This window comes from Salvelinus alpinus, chromosome 11 (assembly GCF_045679555.1).
Source record: "Salvelinus alpinus chromosome 11, SLU_Salpinus.1, whole genome shotgun sequence".
Classification (NCBI taxonomy): Eukaryota; Metazoa; Chordata; class Actinopteri; order Salmoniformes; family Salmonidae; genus Salvelinus; species Salvelinus alpinus.
The window spans coordinates 21885554-21902595 of NC_092096.1; the positions used below are offsets into that span (position 1 = coordinate 21885554).

Consider the following 17042-nt stretch of genomic DNA (forward strand, 5'->3'; position numbering starts at 1 on the left):
ATGTCAGATCTCAGATCAGATGTTGACGTTGATCTATGCACTGTTTGGATCCAGGCTGGTTGTTTGAGCAGCTTAACCTTGGATGTCTCTCATAGTCGTCTCTTAATGGCTGCAGTGAGAACAGCAGATAGAGAACGTCCTCTCTGACTCAGTGGCAATGTTCCTCCTGTTAGTGATCTGGCAATCTGCTTTGGCACTGTGTGTGTGTGTGTGTGTGTGTGTGTGTGTGTGTGTGTGTGTGTGTGTGTGTGTGTGTGTGTGTGTGTGTGTGTGTGTGTGTGTGTGTGAGGTTGGCACCAGGGGGCTGTGTCAATCACAGCTCATTTTCTATCAGATGTTGTCAATCTCACACCAGTGAATCAGAAACAACACTTTAAGACAGCTGTCATACTGATCTGCTTTTCAGACTGCTGAGATCTAGGATGCATCCCTACTCCCTATATAGTGCACTACATTTTACCAGAGTCATATGGGCCCTAAAGAGAATTTGGGACGCAGTCCTAATGAATTATTCACAAGCTCCCTTGCTGTGCAACATGCAGGTGATTGAACTTCCCCTACTTTCATCTTAGTGGGAGCATTTAGACATGAGGAACCTGGATTAGATTTAGTGGGCTATAAGGTTCTATTATCAGGGCCAGGTGTTCAGCCCCTGACAGAGAAATCCCATGTCATCTCTGAAAGTGCAGTAACTTTCCATATGCCAATGTGGACTTGTGGACTTGGTGAAGCCTGTCTCCTGTGGGCGTCATGTCGCTGTGTGTACCATCTGCATCCTAAAATCTGGTACCCTGTATATAGTGTGTAGGGAATAGGGTGTGATTTGGGACTTAGCCTGACTATCTGACTCATTAAACCAAACTAGGGCTGGGAACTGACCTCCCGATACAATGTTATCACTATACCAAATATCTCCTACATCTGCACATTGATCTGGTACTGGTACTCCCTGTGTATAGATCCACATTGATCTGGTACTGGTACTCCCTGTGTATAGATCCACATTGATCTGGTACTGGTACTCCCTGTGTATAGATCCACATTGATCTGGTACTCCCTGTATATAGCTCCACATTGATCTGGTACTGGTACTCCCTGTATATAGCTCCACATTGATCTGGTACTCCCTGTATATAACTCCACATTGATCTGGTACTGGTACTCCCTGTATATAGCTCCACATTGATCTGGTACTCCCTGTATATAACTCCACATTGATCTGGTACTGGTACTCCATGTATATAGCGCCACATTGATCTGGTACTCCCTGTATATAACTCCACATTGATCTGGTACTGGTACTCCATGTATATAGCGCCACATTGATCTGGTACTCCCTGTATAAAACTCCACATTGATCTGGTACTGGTACTCCCTGTGTATAGATCCACATTGATCTGGTACTCCCTGTATATAGCCCCACATTGATCTGGTACTGGTACTCTCTGTATATAGCTCCACATTGATCTGGTACTCCCTGTATATAACTCCACATTGATCTGGTACTGGTACTCCCTGTATATAGCCCCACATTGATCTGGTACTGGTACTCCCTGTATATAGCCCCACATCGATCTGGTACTGGTACTCCCTGTGTAAAGCTCCACATTGATCTGGTACTGGTACTCCCTGTATATAGCTCCACATTGATCTGGTACTGGTACTCCCTGTATATAGCTCCACATTGATCTGGTACTGGTACTCCCTGTATATAACTCCACATTGATCTGGTACTGATACTCCCTGTATATAGCTCTACATTGATCTGGTACTCCCTGTATATAGTGCCACATTGATCTGGTACTCCCTGTATATAGCTCTACATTGATCTGGTACTCCCTGTATATAGTGCCACATTGATCTGGTACTCCCTGTATATAACTCCACATTGATCTGGTACTGGTACTCCCTGTATAAAGCTCCACATTGATCTGGTACTGGTACTCCCTGTATATAGCTCCACATTGATCTGGTACTCCCTGTATATAGCTCCACATTGATCTGGTACTGGTACTCCCTGTATATAGCTCCACATTGATCTGATACTGGTACTCCCTATATATAGCTCCACATTGATTTGGTACTGGTACTCCCTGTATATAGCTCTACATTGATCTGGTACTGGTACTCCCTGTATATAGCTCCACATTGATCTGGTACTGGTATTCCCTGTGTATAGCTCCACATTGATCTGGTACTGGTACTCCCTGTGTATAGCTCCACATTGATCTGGTACTGGTACTCCCTGTATATAGCTCCACATTGATCTGGTACTGGTACTCCCTGTATATAGCTCCACATTGATCTGGTACTCCCTGTATATAGCTCCACATTGATCTGGTACTGGTACTCCCTGTGTATAGCTCCACATTGATCTGGTACTCCCTGTATATAGCCCCACATTGATCTGGTACTCCCTGTATATAGCTCCACATTGATCTGGTACTGGTACTCCCTGTATATAGCTCCACATTGATCTGGTACTGGTACTCCCTGTATATAGCTCCACATTGATCTGGTACTGGTACTCCCTGTATATAGCTCCACATTGATCTGGTACTGGTACTCCCTGTATATAGCTCCATTCTTGTGTATTTCTTTATTATTATTATCGTTTTTTAACTCTGCATCTTCGGGAAAGGTTCGTGAGCAAGTATTTCACTGTAAAGTCTACACCAATTGTATTTGATTTGATACTTATGTGCAAATACACTACCGGTCCAAGGGTCGAGAACACCTACTTATTCAAAGGTTTTTCTTTTTTTTACTGTTTTCTACATTGTAGAGTAATAGTGAAGACATCAAAACTATGAAATAACACATATGGAATCATGTGGTAACCAAAAAAGTGTTAAACAAATCAAAATATATTTTATATTTGAGATTCTTCAAAGTAGCCACCCTTTGCCTTGATGACCGCTTTGCATACTCTTGGCATTCTCTCAACCAGCTTCATGAGGTAATCACCTGGAATGCATTTCAATTAACAGGTGTGCCTTCTTAAAAGTTGATTTGTGTAATTTATTTCCTTTTTAATGCGTTTGAGCCAATCAGTTGTGTTGTGACAAGGTAGGGGGGTATACAGAAGATAGCCCTATTTGGTAAAAGACCAAGTCCATATTATGGCAAGAACAGCTCAAATAAGCGAAGAGAAACGACAGTCCATCATTACTTTAAGACATGTCAGAAATGTCAAGAACTTTGTCAGTTTCTTCACGTGCAGTCGCAAAAACCATCAAGCGCTATGATGAAACTGGCTCTCAGGAGGACCGCCATAGGAATGGTAGACACAGAGTTACCTCTGCTGCAGAGGATAAGTTCATTAGAGTTACCAGCCTAAGAAATTGCAGCCCAAATAAACGCTTCACAGAGTTCAAGTAACAGACACATCTCAACATCAACTGTTCAGAGGAGATTGTGTGAATCAGGCATTCATGATCGAATTGCTGCAAAGAAACCACTACTAAAGGACACCAATAAGAAGAAGAGACTTGCTTGGGCCAAGAAACACTAGCAATGGACATTAGAACGGTGGAAATGTGTCCTTTGGTCTGATGAGTCCAAATTGGAGCTTTTTGGTTTCAACTGCTGTGTCTTTGTGAGATTCGGTGTGGATGAATGGATGATCTCTGCATGTGAATTTCCCAACGTAAAGCCTTAATGAGGTGTGGGGATACGCCATCCCATCTGGTTTGCGCATAGTGGGACTATCATTTGTTTTTCAAAAGGACAATGACCCAACACACCTCCAGGCTGGTTAAGGGCTATTTTACCAAGAAGGAGAGTGATAGAGTGCTGCATCAGATGACCTGGCCTCCACAATCCCCGATCTCAACCAAATTGAGATGGTTTGGGATTAGTCGGACCGCAGAGTGAAGGAAAAGCAGCCAACAAGTGCTCAGCATATGTGGGAATTGCTTCAAGACTGTTGGAAAAGCATTCCAGGTGATGCTGGTTGAGAGAATGCCAAGAGTGTGGCTATTTGAAGAATCTCAAAAATAAAATATATTTTGATTTGTTTAACCATTTTTTGGTTACTACATGATTCCATATGTGTTATTTCATAGTTTTGATGTCTTCACTATTATTCTACAATGTAGAAAATAGTAAAAAATAAAGAAAACCCCTTGAATGAGTAGGTGTTCTAAAAGTTTTGACCGGTAGTGTACATGTATTGTGATTTTATATGTAGTGTGATTCGATACTGTGATTTTACATCGATTTGATATTCCAAACAAATTGCTCACCTTATGTCTGCTGCAGAGACGAGCGAGAGCATGAGAAAATGAGTTTTGATTGGTCAGGGAAATAGAAGTGCTGGAAACATGTTGGCTCACTATTTCAAAAGAAGATGGAGAACAAGCTATAGGATGAAAAACAGTCAGTTTTTTTCCCGCATCACTAATCCAAATGATATTATCAATCTATAGCTGTGTGCCTCTGTGTCTGTCCTTCCTGACTCTGCGCTCATTACAAAATGGGCTGTGACGATGGAGGCACTGGCCATTAAATATTCAGAGGGCCTGGAGGCTTCTGGTAAAGAGCAGGGCCTGTACACAGAGGACTGCTGCTGTTCTCTCACAACCGCCACTGGGATTTTAAAGGGGGAGCTCAGCGTTGGGTGGCTTGCTGGAAAGTACTCTCCATTTAGTCTGACCTTGCTGACGGACGGTGTTAGGTGGCTCTTGGGTAAAGTTTCCCCTAGGTACAGATCTAGGATCAGCTTCCCCTTCCCCAATCCGAACCTTAACCATTAGTGGGGGAAATGCAAAACTGACCCAAGATCAGCGTCTAGGGGCAACTTCACCCTCCACCATTTCAGTGCCTCAGGGACACATGGATGACGTTTGGGCTGATTGGTTTCTCTCTTCAGGTTTCGACCGGGGGAAAGAAGATTCCCTGCCTCCGAAAGAGGACTCCTCTCACTCCATATCCAAGAGCAAGGTACGGTCCAAAAATACACCCCAAACTTCCTCTCCTCTCACAGCTCTCCTCTCCTTTCTCTCGTTACAGGAGGTACAAGGACAGAAAACATCCCCATCCACTCACTCTGAAGCAGAAACTTTTGAAATCGACTTGATTTCTTTGGCCAAAGTCCCCAACCATTAAAGCCTCATGCTTTACCATCAACTCTTTATGAGCAAGTAGGAGAGGAGAGGAGAGGGGGAGAGTAGGAAGGGAGGGTGCTGATGAAACCCCATTTCAGTGTGTAAGACATAGTGCTAATGAGACCAGAGAGTAAGGGAGTTACTGTAAAAGAACAAGCCAACAACTACAACCTCGCCACGGCTGTGAGCTTCATTCATTATTAATCACATGTACATCAAACCGTCATCAAACAGAAACACAACCGTTCCAGACTAGGCCTCAACAGAGCCCACTGTTCAACTTCCAATGAGAACTAAGGCCTAGGGTTACACAATTCTGCTTACTTTCCCAAACATCCAAAGTTTTATAGAAATCCTGGTTGGTGGATTCCATTGAATAGGAGAGAGAGAGAGGAGTGTGCTGAAATAGCAGTGGGCTGGATTTGAAACCACGCTACAGCGGTATATTTGTTCCATAGGCAGTGGCTGTAATGTTTTTCCAATAATAAAACAGTGACAGCATACATATATACATAAATACAGACATGCCTATAGACAACCACAACACAGGACAGTAACAAAACAAATACACCAGCAAGAAAAAAATGTACATTGTGCATATCTCAAACTAGGAATGAGATGGACTAAGTTCAGTATATCTCCTTATTTTGGATGTTATGAAGGAGATGTCTGAGGACCAGGTGAATATTACTATAGTGGCTTCATCTCTGTGGATTCTAGCGCTGGACCTCTCCAGAGTTAAGATGTCTCAAGACACCATGTTGAGTTAGCCAGCTGAAGTGCTTGGCTTTTGATGCAGCATTCACATTATGAGCACCCCACGTAGGCTAATCAAATGCCGCTGACAAGGGTGACTAGATACAAATGCAAAGAAGTTTGACTAGTTGAAAGACTTGCTGTGTCACGATCTTCAAAGCTATCAACTGAGACAATGTTTTGATGTTTCTTCACTGTCCTCAGTGTAATTCCACCTCCACTGAAAACTTTGCATCACTTAAAAAAAAAAAACTTTTGGTTGATTTTTAGTCTTCAGAACCTGCAGTGGCACGTCCCACCTTAATACGGTACCTAATCAAGGTAGTCCTCAACATTTTCAATGTCCTCAAGCATTTCCTGTTCTTATTTTCAAGTGAGTTCAGACTAAAGAGAAAATCAGCAGACCAATCAGTCAATGTTAGGCACTGCTGTTGAATTTAGTTTGGATGGTAGGTGTTAGAATAGTCCTCTCCTCTTTACTCCAGTCCTCTCCTCTTTACTCCAGTCCTCTGCTCTCCTCTTTACTCCAGTCCTCTCCTCTTTACTCCAGTCCTCTCCTCTTTATGTCAGTCCTCTCCTCTTTACTCCAGTCCTCTGCTCTCCTCTTTACTCCAGTCCTCTCCTCTTTACTCCAGTCCTCTCCTCTTTACTCAAGTCCTCTGCTCTCCTCTTTACTCCAGTCCTCTCCTCTTTACTCCAGTCCTCTCCTCTTTACGTCAGTCCTCTCCTCTTTACTCCAGTCCTCTCCTCTTTATGTCAGTCCTCTCCTCTTTACTCCAGTACTCTGCTCTTTACTCCAGTCCTCTCCTCTTTACTCCAGTCCTCTGCTCTTTACTCCAGTCCTCTGCTCTTTACTCCAGTCCTCTCCTCTTTACTCCAGTCCTCTCCTCTTTATGCCAGTCCTCTCCTCTTTACTCCAGTCCTCTCCTCTTTACTCCAGTCCTCTCCTCTTTATGTCAGTCCTCTCCTCTTTACTCCAGTCCTCTGCTCTCCTCTTTACTCCAGTCCTCTGCTCTTTACTCCAGTCCTCTGCTCTTTACTCCAGTCCTCTGCTCTTTACTCCAGTCCTCTCCTCTTTACTACAGTCCTCTCCTCTTTACTACAGTCCTCTCCTCTTTATGTCAATCCTCTGCTCTTTACTCCAGTCCTCTGCTCTTTACTCCAGTCCTCTCCTCTTTACTACAGTCCTCTCCTCTTTACTACAGTCCTCTCCTCTTTACTACAGTCCTCTCCTCTTTACTCCAGTACTCTCCTCATTACTCCAGTCCTCTCCTCTTTACTCCAGTCCTCTGCTCTCCTCTTTACTCCAGTCCTCTCCTCTTTACTCCAGTCCTCTCCTCTTTACTCAAGTCCTCTGCTCTCCTCTTTACTCCAGTCCTCTCCTCTTTACTCCAGTCCTCTCCTCTTTACGTCAGTCCTCTCCTCTTTACTCCAGTCCTCTCATCTTTATGTCAGTCCTCTCCTCTCCTCTTTACTCCAGTCCTCTCCTCTTTACGTCAGTCCTCTCCTCTTTACTCCAGTCCTCTCCTCTTTATGTCAGTCCTCTCCTCTTTACTCCAGTACTCTGCTCTTTACTCAAGTCCTCTGCTCTCCTCTTTACTCCAGTCCTCTGCTCTTTACTCCAGTCCTCTGCTCTTTACTCCAGTCCTCTCCTCTTTACTCCAGTCCTCTCCTCTTTATGTCAGTCCTCTCCTCTTTACTCCAGTACTCTGCTCTTTACTCAAGTCCTCTGCTCTCCGCTTTACTCCAGTCCTCTCCTCTTTACTCCAGTCCTCTCCTCTTTACTCCAGTCCTCTCCTCTTTACTCCAGTCCTCTCCTCTTTACTCCAGTCCTCTCCTCTTTACTCCAGTCCTCTCCTCTTTATGTCAGTCCTCTCCTCTCCTCTTTACTCCAGTCCTCTCCTCTTTACGTCAGTCCTCTCCTCTTTACTCCAGTCCTCTCCTCTTTATGTCAGTCCTCTCCTCTTTACTCCAGTACTCTGCTCTTTACTCCAGTCCTCTGCTCTCCTCTTTACTCCAGTCCTCTGCTCTTTACTCCAGTCCTCTGCTCTTTACTCCAGTCCTCTCCTCTTTACTCCAGTCCTCTCCTCTTTATGTCAGTCCTCTCCTCTTTACTCCAGTACTCTGCTCTTTACTCAAGTCCTCTGCTCTCCTCTTTACTCCAGTCCTCTGCTCTTTACTCCAGTCCTCTCCTCTTTACTCCAGTCCTCTGCTCTTTACTCCAGTCCTCTGCTCTTTACTCCAGTCCTCTCCTCTTTACTCCAGTCCTCTCCTCTTCACGTCAGTCCTCTCCTCTTTACTCCAGTCCTCTCCTCTTTACTCCAGTCCTCTGCTCTTTACTCCAGTCCTCTCCTCTTTACTACAGTCCTCTCCTCTTTATGTCAATCCTCTCCTCTTTATGTCAACCCTCTCCTCTTTACTCCAGTCCTCTGCTCTTTACTCCAGGCCTCTCCTCTTTACTCCAGTCCTCTCCTCTTTACTCCAGTCCTCTGCTCTTTACTCCAGTCCTCTCCTCTTTACTACAGTCCTCTCCTCTTTACTACAGACCTCTCCTCTTTATGTCAATCCTCTCCTCTTTATGTCAACCCTCTCCTCTTTACTCCAGTCCTCTGCTCTTTACTCCAGTCCTCTGCTCTTTACTACAGTCCTCTCCTCTTTACTTCAGTCCTCTGCTCTCCTCTCGTCACCTCCCCTCCTCTTTACTCCAGTCCTCTCCTCTTTACTCCAGTCCTCTGCTCTTTCCTCTTTACTCCAGTCTTCTTCACTCCAGTCTTCTCCTCTTTACTCCAGTCTTCTCCTCTTTACTCCAGTCCTCTGCTCTTTCCTCTTTACTCCAGTCTTCTTCACTCCAGTCTTCTCCTCTCCTCTTCACTCCAGTCCTCTCCTCTTTACTCCAGTCTTCTCCTCTCCTCTTTACTCTAGTCTTCTCCTCTCCTCTTTACTCCAGTCCTCTCCTCTTCACTCCAGTCTTCTCCTCTCCTCTTTACTCCAGTCCTCTCCTCTTTACTCCAGTCTTCTCCTCTCCTCTTCACTCCAGTCCTCTCCTCTTTACTCCAGTCTTCTCCCCTCCTGTTTACTCCAGTACTCTCCTCTCCCCCTCCCCCTCTCCTGTACCTACCAGTTTTTTTCTGAGCCGTTAAGTGGCCCTGCCTCATGAAGCTCTCACCCTGCTCTCTCTATCTACTCTCTGCTAATGGAACTCTATTAGGCCCTGGCTTCAGCTAAGAGTCATGCTTGTGTAGAATCCAGCTCCTTGGTTAGCGTTAGCCAAGCTAGCGCAGGACTAAACAAAGGGCTTGACAGGCTGAGCAGGGCGTAAGGTAAGGCCCACAGCGTTGTTCGTGGTAGCCTCAACTGAGACTGCTATTACTATTGCAGGACTTCCATTGGGGGCTGTTATCATGGCGGTATTAGAGGCCTGTTGTCTTCCAGGTGTCAGGATACTCTCAAGGCTCCTTTATTGAGATTCACTTCAGAAGCCAAAAAAGCATGGGGTTGTCTTAAACCAATGGTGACTCCAGACTCCAGATGAGTGTGTGTGTACCTAGTATGATTGCGTAAATCAATCTGACTGGTGCTAAAGTTTGAGTGTCGCCCAGCCAACTCTAATACAGCAGTCTATTGGATGGGAATAATGTTTTCCCAGGGACTCAAAGTACTTTACATAGTAAGAGGGGTAACTCACCTCATCCAACCGCTAATGTGTAGCACCCACCCACCCCATTTTGAGCCAGACAGCTCCCCATTTTGAGCCAGACAGCTCCCCAGTTTGGGCCAGACAGCTCCGCGTTTTGGGCCAGACAGCTCCCCACATGCTCATCACATCCAGTAATACAGTAAGACTTCTGTCCTAGTGTGACCAGAAACAGAAGCTGTTTGTCTCATAGGTTAGAAGGGTACTAGTGAGCCATTCCCAGCTGACTATAAGCTCACTTCCTCCTCCATGTCTCCACAGTCAGAGTCCAAGCTCTACAATGGCTCCGACAAGGATGTCTCGTCGTCCGGTAACAAGCTCACCAAGAAGGAGTCGCTCAAGGTAAGTAGGGAGACTAACAGCAGAGACCAGCCTACGGATGATCTTATAGTAAGTAGCTTGTCAGAACGGCCCTTGGGGCAGGAGCCTGTTTCTGTAGCGTGAGCAGCTTGATGTAGAAGTACAACTCTTGGACAGGACTCTAGACATTAGGGTAAACACTGTAGCATGATGTTAGTGTGTGGCCCCTGCAGGTACAGCTAGGGGTAACACTGTAGCATGATGTTTGTGTGTGGCCCCTGCAGGTACAGCTAGGGGTAACACTGTAGCATGATGTTAGTGTGTGGCCCCTGCAGGTACAGCTAGGGGTAACACTGTAGCATGATGTTTGTGTGTGGCCCCTACAGGTACAGCTTGGGGAACCACTGTAGCATGATGTTTGTGTGTGGCCCCTGCAGGTACAGCTTGGGGAACCACTTTAGCATGATGTTTGTGTGTGGCCCCTGCAGGTACAGCTAGGGGTAACACTGTAGCATGATGTTTGTGTGTGGCCCCTACAGGTACAGCTTGGGGAACCACTGTAGCATGATGTTTGTGTGTGGCCCCTGCAGGTACAGCTTGGGAAACCACTTTAGCATGATGTTTGTGTGTGGCCCCTGCAGGTACAGCTAGGGGTAACACTGTAGCATGATGTTTGTGTGTGGCCCCTACAGGTACAGCTAGGGGTAACACTGTAGCATGATGTTTATGTGTGGCCCCTGCAGGTACAGCTAGGGGTAACACTGTAGCATGATGTTTGTGTGTGGCCCCTGCAGGTACAGCTAGGGGTAACACTGTAGCATGATGTTTGTGTGTGGCCCCTGCAGGTACAGCTAGGGGTAACACTGTAGCATGATGTTTATGTGTGGCCCCTGCAGGTACAGCTAGGGGTAACACTGTAGCATGATGTTTATGTGTGGCCCCTGCAGGTACAGCTAGGGGAAACACTGTAGCATGATGTTTGTGTGTGGCCCCTGCAGGTACAGAAGAAGAACTACCGTGAAGAGAAGAAGAGAGCCACCAAGGAGCTCCTCAGCACCATCACAGACCCCTCTGTTATTGTCATGGCTGACTGGCTCAAGGTTCGACTTGCCCTGCTTCTTGTTTCTGGACTGTACACAACGTGGGCCATGTGCTGCATTTACTTGAATATTACTGTACATGCAACAAACTGTAAAGCCATAAGAATCTGCTATAATCTATTGAAGTTTCTCCAGAATTTTCAAAAGTGAAATAGATATTTGAACATAGTTTATTAGACATGATGATGTTTAGTGTATTTTATGTCTGAGTGTGTGTGTTTGGCCACGTGTCTGCACCTCAGATCCGGGGTACTCTGAAGAGCTGGACCAAGCTGTGGTGTGTGCTGAAGCCGGGGGTTCTTCTCATCTACAAGACCCATAAGAACGGCCAGTGGGTGGGCACGGTGCTGCTCAACGCCTGTGAGCTCATCGAGAGACCCTCAAAGAAGGACGGCTTCTGTTTCAAACTCTTCCACCCACTGGAGCAGTCCATCTGGGCAGTCAAGGTAATAATAATAGTACATTTATTTTATATAGAGCTTTTCATTACAACAGCGTCTCAAAGTCGCTTTAAAAACAACAACAACTAATTCAAGGTGATCTGTTGGGCGATGGCTTCCACAACTTCAGATAATAATGATGATAAGATGGAGAGCGATAGAGTTTCTAGTCAGACCTGCACAATGGCCTTAGGTAAGGGAGACATCATTTCATTTAATGGAGTGGTATGTGCACATCCATAAAAGCCCCTTGTCCCAAATGCTGGATCAGACAGGATAATGTAGAACAAAAACATAAGTCTGTCTGCACACTGGTATAATACTCTGGTATAATACTGCCTAAGTACATTTTGTTCAGACATCATTAAATGACTAACCTAGGTACCGCTCTCTTTAGCTAATCCACTCCCTACTCCATGGCCCTTCTGCCATCTTCACATGTGAACATTCAATCATTCATTCCATCCCTTTTACAGCTATCCGAGTTTGTATCATGTTGCTAAGCAACCGTATTTTGTTTGTCCAAAGAAAACCAGTCTTTCAAAAGTTGCTAGCTCACATCTAAATTCTCCAACTAAATACATGCATACAATAAATACATTCCAACCACAAAACCTCTTAGTACAACAACTTGTCTAGCTCACAGCTAAATGTTTGTTTTTGACTTTGTTCTAAATTCTAATTCTATTTTCGAGGCTCCACATGTTTTCATGGTTAATGTTATTTCCAACAACCAATAGAGGGGTTGGTTGTTTAGCAACAAAAGGGACGCCTGCACAACTATGGGGCAAAACAGACGGGTTGGATTAGATTGTTGACAACATGTAAACTAGATTTCAGCTCCAGTGTTTATTGAAAACAAATGCATTTGCACAATGAGCACTTGTTGTCTCTCATATACATTGTTACAGTTGTTGTTTAGCTAGATAGCACATTTGTGCCCTATTAGCATTGCCATGAAATCAGTCAAACACCTCAAAACAAGACGTGGTCTCAAGAACAAGCTGATACACGCCACCTAGGATTCCCCACGCGGCAGCCTCTTGTCATCGTAGCTAGCTATCTGACCGTCCAGAATCTCAACAACTCACAGACTTCTGCCCCATTGAAACGCGCCACCTAGGATTCCCCACGCGGCAGCCTCTTGTCATCGTAGCTAGCTATCTGACCGTCCAGAATCTCAACAACTCACAGATCAAGAACAAGCTGAAACACGCCACCTAGGATTCCCCACGCGGCAGCCTCTTGTCATCGTAGCTAGCTATCTGACCGTCCAGAATCTCAACAACTCACAGACTTCTGCCCCATTGAAACGCGCCACCTAGGATTCCCCACGCGGCAGCCTCTTGTCATCGTAGCTAGCTATCTGACCGTCCAGAATCTCAACAACTCACAGATCAAGAACAAGCTGATACACGCCACCTAGGATTCCCCACGCGGCAGCCTCTTGTCATCGTAGCTAGCTATCTGACCGTCCAGAATCTCAACAACTCACAGATCAAGAACAAGCTGAAACACGCCACCTAGGATTCCCCACGCGGCAGCCTCTTGTCATCGTAGCTAGCTATCTGACCGTCCAGAATCTCAACAACTCACAGATCAAGAACAAGCTGATACACGCCACCTAGGATTCCCCATGTGGCAGCCTCTTGTCATCGTAGCTAGCTATCTGACCATCCAGAATCTCAACAACTCACAGACTTCTGCCCCATTGAAACACGCACATTGTTTTCGTGACGTTGTCAACTAAACCATCTATGAGCACCTCTGCTGTATATCCAGCGCATATTGAATGTTGAGATTGCCGAAAGGCCAATCTTTTTGGCAATGGCAAGGAGTGGAATGTTAGCTAAAGAGACTGGGACTCAAGACTATTCAATTACCACAAGATAAAACCTTTTGATTAGCCAGACGCGCTTCAGCCGTCACATCCTGGTCAAAGTTCTGGGTCTTTCATTTAAATTAAATACAATTAAATATTCAATTTTTCCCCCTTTCCTCCCCTGTCAATAAGAATGTTAACATAATGATGCACACAATTAACATGTAAATTGTCTAGCTGAAGGTTCTTCACATTTACAATAATAATTGCTGCACGTTTTACCTGCTTTATCACATTAGGTTCATCTCTGTGTGAAGTTGTCACAGTGGAAATCTCAGTTGGAGCGACAGCACTTCAGTGTTTCATCTACCATGTAGATATGTTGTGAGGGTAGTAGTGACAGTATAACGATACCCCCTAAACCAGGGATAATCCACTAGATTCAGCCGTGGGATGCTTTTATTATTGTTGAGCGACTGGTCGGGGGGCCGGAACATAATTACTAATAATTAGTAGACTGCAAATTGACCGCTAGAAGCCCAAACAGATATAATATTGAACTAAAACATCATCATTTCAAACCTTGCTTACATTTGCTTAAGATCACATCTCTATATTATGCGCGGGGATACTTGAGAACAGATTTCCAAAATAAAAATCAATTGGAGCTGATTTCCAGTATTTTATGTCCAACAATAAAGAATATCAACAAAAAAAAAAAAAAAAGATTTTGGGGGGCCAAATAAAACCACCCGCTGGCCCCAGTTGGGGAACCCTGCCCTAAACCTTTTGTCATTAGTAGGCACGACCTGTCACACCCTTACCACTGTACAATGGACTATGGGTTTATCCCAAATGGCATCAATGGGCCCTAGTCAAAAGTAATGCACTTAAAGGGAATATCAAATCAAAAAAAATGTGTCACATGCGCCGAATACAACAGGTGTAGGTAGACCTTAACGTGAAATATTTACATAATAAGAACCAGAGAATGGTGCCATTAGGATGCATGCACGCCATATGAATGACCCTCCAACCAATCAATAAAGGGATTGTTAAACAAAGCACCATCCCTATTGGACGGCTAAACTGGACATCAGTGTCATTAAAGGGACTTGCCAACAGGACCCATTCTTTCACCCTTGGGGAATGTGATGAGTCATGTTCAGCTGGACACGCACACACACACACGCACACACACACGCACACGCACACACACACACACACACACACACACACACACACACACCTTCCCATGGGCTTTGGCTTGGTGATAGCTGTCAGTGCCATAGTGGTTGTATAATGTTCCAGAGTGGATGTTTACCAAACCCTCTCTCTCCTCCCCCCCTCCTCTCTCTCCGTGTGTCAGGGTCCTAAAGGAGAGGCGGTGGGTTCCATCACACAGCCATTACCCGGCAGCCACCTCATCTTCCGCGCCACCTCTGAGTCAGACGGTAAGAGACAGGACGCTGATGTGTTTTCAGATATGTTCAATATAGTTTTTTCCCACCAATTTGTGTTTATGATTGAATGCTTTAGTGTCTGCAATCTGTGCTGTGTCTGTTAGTGTGGCCATGTTTGTGTGTGTGTGTGTGTGCATGCAAGTGTTTCCTGTTCTTCCATGTGGGAGTGGTCATCGGTATGTGTTTCCTGTTCTTCCATGTGGGTGTGGTTATCTGTATGTGTTTCCTGTTCTTCCATGTGGGAGTGGTTATCTGTATGTGTTTCCTGTTCTTCCATGTGGGTGTGGTTATCTGTATGTGTTTCCTGTTCTTCCATGTGGGAGTGGTTATCTGTATGTGTTTCCTGTTCTTCCATGTGGGAGTGGTTATCTGTATGTGTTTCCTGTTCTTCCATGTGGGAGTGGTTATCTGTATGTGTTTCCTGTTCTTCCATGTGGGTGTGGTTATCTGTATGTGTTTCCTGTTCTTCCATGTGGGTGTGGTCATCGGTATGTGTTTCCTGTTCTTCCATGTGGGAGTGGTTATCTGTACGTGTGTAGGACTCTAGTGTAACCTGTCAACTCCCCTGTCTCCTCTCCACCAGGCCGTTGTTGGATGGATGCTCTGGAGCTGGCTCTGAAGTGCTCCGGCCTCCTGAAGCGGACCATGATCCGCGAGGGCAAGGAGGAGCTGGCCAGCACGGCCGGGGAGAGCTCCCAAATTAACTTCTACAGCCTGCTGCGAGCCCACAACATGCAGGGTTTCCAGTGAGTCTGCCCAGCCTACAGTACGGTCTCTCTGCTCTAGCCCAGCCTACAGTACGGTCTCTCCGCTCTAGCCCAGCCTACAGTACGGTCTCTCTTCTCTAGCCCAGCCTACAGTACGGTCTCTCTGCTCTAGCCCAGCCTAGAGTACGGTCTCTCCGCTCTAGCCCAGCCTACAGTACGGTCTCTCTGCTCTAGCCCAGCCTACAGTACGGTCTCTCTGCTCTAGCCCAGCCTACAGTACGGTCTCTCTGCTCTAGCCCAGCCTACAGTACGGTCTCTCTGCTCTAGCCCAGCCTACAGTACGGTCTCTCCGCTCTAGGCCAGCCTACAGTACGGTCTCTGCTCTAGCCCAGCCTACAGTACAGTCTCTCTGCTCTAGCCCAGCCTACAGTACGGTCTCTCTGCTCTAGCCCAGCCTACAGTACGGTCTCTCTGCTCTAGCCCAGCCTACAGTACGGTCTCTGCTCTAGCCCAGCCTACAGTACGGTCTCTGCTCTAGCCCAGCCTACAGTACGGTCTCTCCGCTCTAGCCCAGCCTACAGTACGGTCTCTCTGCTCTAGCCCAGCCTACAGTACGGTCTCTCCGCTCTAGCCCAGCCTACAGTACGGTCTCTCTGCTCTAGCCCAGCCTACAGTACGGTCTCTCTGCTCTAGCCCAGCCTACAGTACGGTCTCTCTGCTCTAGCCCAGCCTACAGTACGGTCTCTGCTCTAGCCCAGCCTACAGTACGGTCTCTCCGCTCTAGCCCAGCCTACAGTACGGTCTCTCTGCTCTAGCCCAGCCTACAGTACGGTCTCTCTGCTCTAGCCCAGCCTACAGTACGGTCTCTCTGCTCTAGCCCAGCCTACAGTACGGTCTCTCTGCTCTAGCCCAGCCTACAGTACGGTCTCTCCGCTCTAGCCCAGCCTACAGTACGGTCTCTCCGCTCTAGCCCAGCCTACAGTACGGTCTCTCCGCTCTAGCCCAGCCTACAGTACGGTCTCTCCGCTCTAGCCCAGCCTACAGTACGGTCTCTCTGCTCTAGCCCAGCCTACAGTACGGTCTCTCTGCTCTAGCCCAGCCTACAGTACGGTCTCTCTGCTCTAGCCCAGCCTACAGTACGGTCTCTCTGCTCTAGCCCAGCCTACAGTACGGTCTCTCTGCTCTAGCCCAGCCTACAGTACGGTCTCTCTGCTCTAGCCCAGCCTACAGTACGGTCTCTCTGCTCTAGCCCAGCCTACAGTACGGTCTCTCTGCTCTAGCCCAGCCTACAGTACGGTCTCTCCGCTCTAGCCCAGCCTACAGTACGGTCTCTCCGCTCTAGCCCAGCCTAGAGTACGGTCTCTCCGCTCTAGCCCAGCCTACAGTACGGTCTCTCCGCTCTAGCCCAGCCTACAGTACGGTCTCTCCGCTCTAGCCCAGCCTACAGTACGGTCTCTCCGCTCTAGCCCAGCCTACAGTACGGTCTCTCCGCTCTAGCCCAGCCTACAGTACGGTCTCTCCGCTCTAGCCCAGCCTACAGTACGGTCTCTCCGCTCTAGCCCAGCCTACAGTACGGTCTCTCCTCTCTAGCCCAGCCTACAGTACGGTCTCTTTGCTCTAGCCCAGCCTACAGTACGGTCTCTCTGCTCTAG

General features: G+C 46.6%; 1 protein-coding gene across 11 annotated transcripts in view; it reads left to right on the plus strand.

The window, feature by feature from the left end:
• Positions 1–17042, plus strand: part of osbpl8 (oxysterol binding protein-like 8) — a 152150-nt gene that overhangs the window by 116605 nt on the left and 18503 nt on the right. For all 11 annotated transcript variants that reach the window (XM_071332062.1, XM_071332067.1, XM_071332069.1 and 8 more), the window contains 6 exons: positions 4874–4944; positions 9820–9900; positions 10857–10958; positions 11201–11404; positions 14590–14674; positions 15267–15429. In XM_071332062.1, the coding sequence (XP_071188163.1) occupies positions 4874–4944; positions 9820–9900; positions 10857–10958; positions 11201–11404; positions 14590–14674; positions 15267–15429 (706 nt within the window). The remainder of the gene's footprint in view (positions 1–4873; positions 4945–9819; positions 9901–10856; positions 10959–11200; positions 11405–14589; positions 14675–15266; positions 15430–17042) is intronic.